The sequence below is a fragment of the Acanthisitta chloris genome, unplaced genomic scaffold (genome assembly GCF_000695815.1).
Source record: "Acanthisitta chloris isolate BGI_N310 unplaced genomic scaffold, ASM69581v1 scaffold24427, whole genome shotgun sequence".
NCBI lineage: Eukaryota > Metazoa > Chordata > Aves > Passeriformes > Acanthisittidae > Acanthisitta > Acanthisitta chloris.
The window spans coordinates 2,068-3,422 of NW_008682360.1; the positions used below are offsets into that span (position 1 = coordinate 2,068).

A 1,355-nucleotide genomic window follows, 5' to 3' on the forward strand; every position below is an offset into this window, starting at 1 on the left:
GCACTGCGGCAGCCTCACCTCCTGCGCCAGCTCTCCTGATTCACCCCCTCTCTCTCTCTGTCCCCACACCCTCTCTCTGTCTCTCTCTGTCTCTTTCTTTCTCCTTTTCTCCTCTGCTCACAGGGTTTTGGGTTTGTAACTTTTGAAACTAGCACAGATGCCGACCGGGCACGGGAGAAGCTGAATGGCACCATCGTAGAGGGCCGGAAGATTGAGGTGCTCAGATAAGTGTGCTAGTGCCGTGCCATGCCTGCGTGTGCGTGTCCCTTGCCCGGGCTGCGGGGCGCTTGGGGGCAGCTCCGGGTCCCGGGTGCCCCAGGGAGCTGTGCCCAACGCGTGCATGTGTCCCCGAATGTAGCACGGGAGCATGTGTGCTGCTGGGAAGGTCGTTGCTTGGCACCAGGAGTGTCCAGCCCAAAGGAACCTCCCACATGCAAGGAGAGCCATGGTGTCAGCTGGGGCTGCGTTCTACCTGGTACAGAGGGGTCTGGTGGACCCCCATGCCCACTGTGCAGCCACCCCAGGCTCTGCAGGGAGCAGAGGGGCTCTGCCCCCAGCGCTGTCTCTACCTGCCCTGCACTGGGAGGATCCACTCAGGGCTCTGCACCTACAATGCCAGCTGCTGCCCCACTCTGGAGGCTTTGATTTCTCCAAGCCTGGCACAGGGATTGGGCTCTGTCTGATCGTCAGCAGCTTCTTGCTGGTGGCTGGCAAGCAGGGTGGCACGTGGCAGATGGAGTGGGACAGAATGTCCCCAGCAGTGCTGGGGGCAGGGAGGGAGCCTGGCAGGGCACAGCAATGCCCCATGGACAGGGACAATGTGGTCCAACAAAGCCGGGTAGGAGCTCATGGGAAGCACATCGGGGCTCAGCCTGAGCATGGCACCACAGCGCTCAGGGCACCAGTCACCAGCCTGACCCATGCTCATTGCTGGAGCTGGGGGGGCTGGGCTGGCTGGGGGCATGGACAGGTCTGCATCACGGCGGGATGGCTGCGGGCAGAGACTTGTCTCGTGTCTCTGTGCGTCCGGCATCCTTCACGCTGGCATCCGAAGCAGCGGGCGGGCACCCCCGGGCCACACCACACACCTGGACCACAGCCTCGCTAGTCCCACAGCCTGCAGGCACTGAGCTCCCGTCCCTCTCTCTGCAGGTGAACAACGCCACGGCCCGTGTCATGACCAACAAGAAGGTGGCCAACCCCTACACCAATGGTAAGGGCCAGTGTCCAGAGAGCAGGGGCTGCAGAGGGCAGGGGTGTCCCTGGGTGCCCACACTGCTTGTCAGCCGCAGACCTCTGGCAGTAAACGCGCTCCACACCTGTGGACAGATGGGAGAGCAGCTGCCCCTGCCCAG

General features: G+C 63.1%; 1 protein-coding gene across 1 annotated transcript in view; it reads left to right on the forward strand.

Annotated features, from left to right (window-relative positions):
• The window catches only part of RBFOX3 (RNA binding protein, fox-1 homolog (C. elegans) 3), a gene marked incomplete at both ends in the record, with an annotated part of 5,532 nt that overhangs the window by 2,064 nt on the left and 2,113 nt on the right, over positions 1–1,355 (forward strand). Inside the window, 2 exons of the mRNA XM_009078509.1 lie at positions 124–216; positions 1,153–1,213. Of these exons, the coding sequence (XP_009076757.1) occupies positions 124–216; positions 1,153–1,213 (154 nt within the window). The remainder of the gene's footprint in view (positions 1–123; positions 217–1,152; positions 1,214–1,355) is intronic.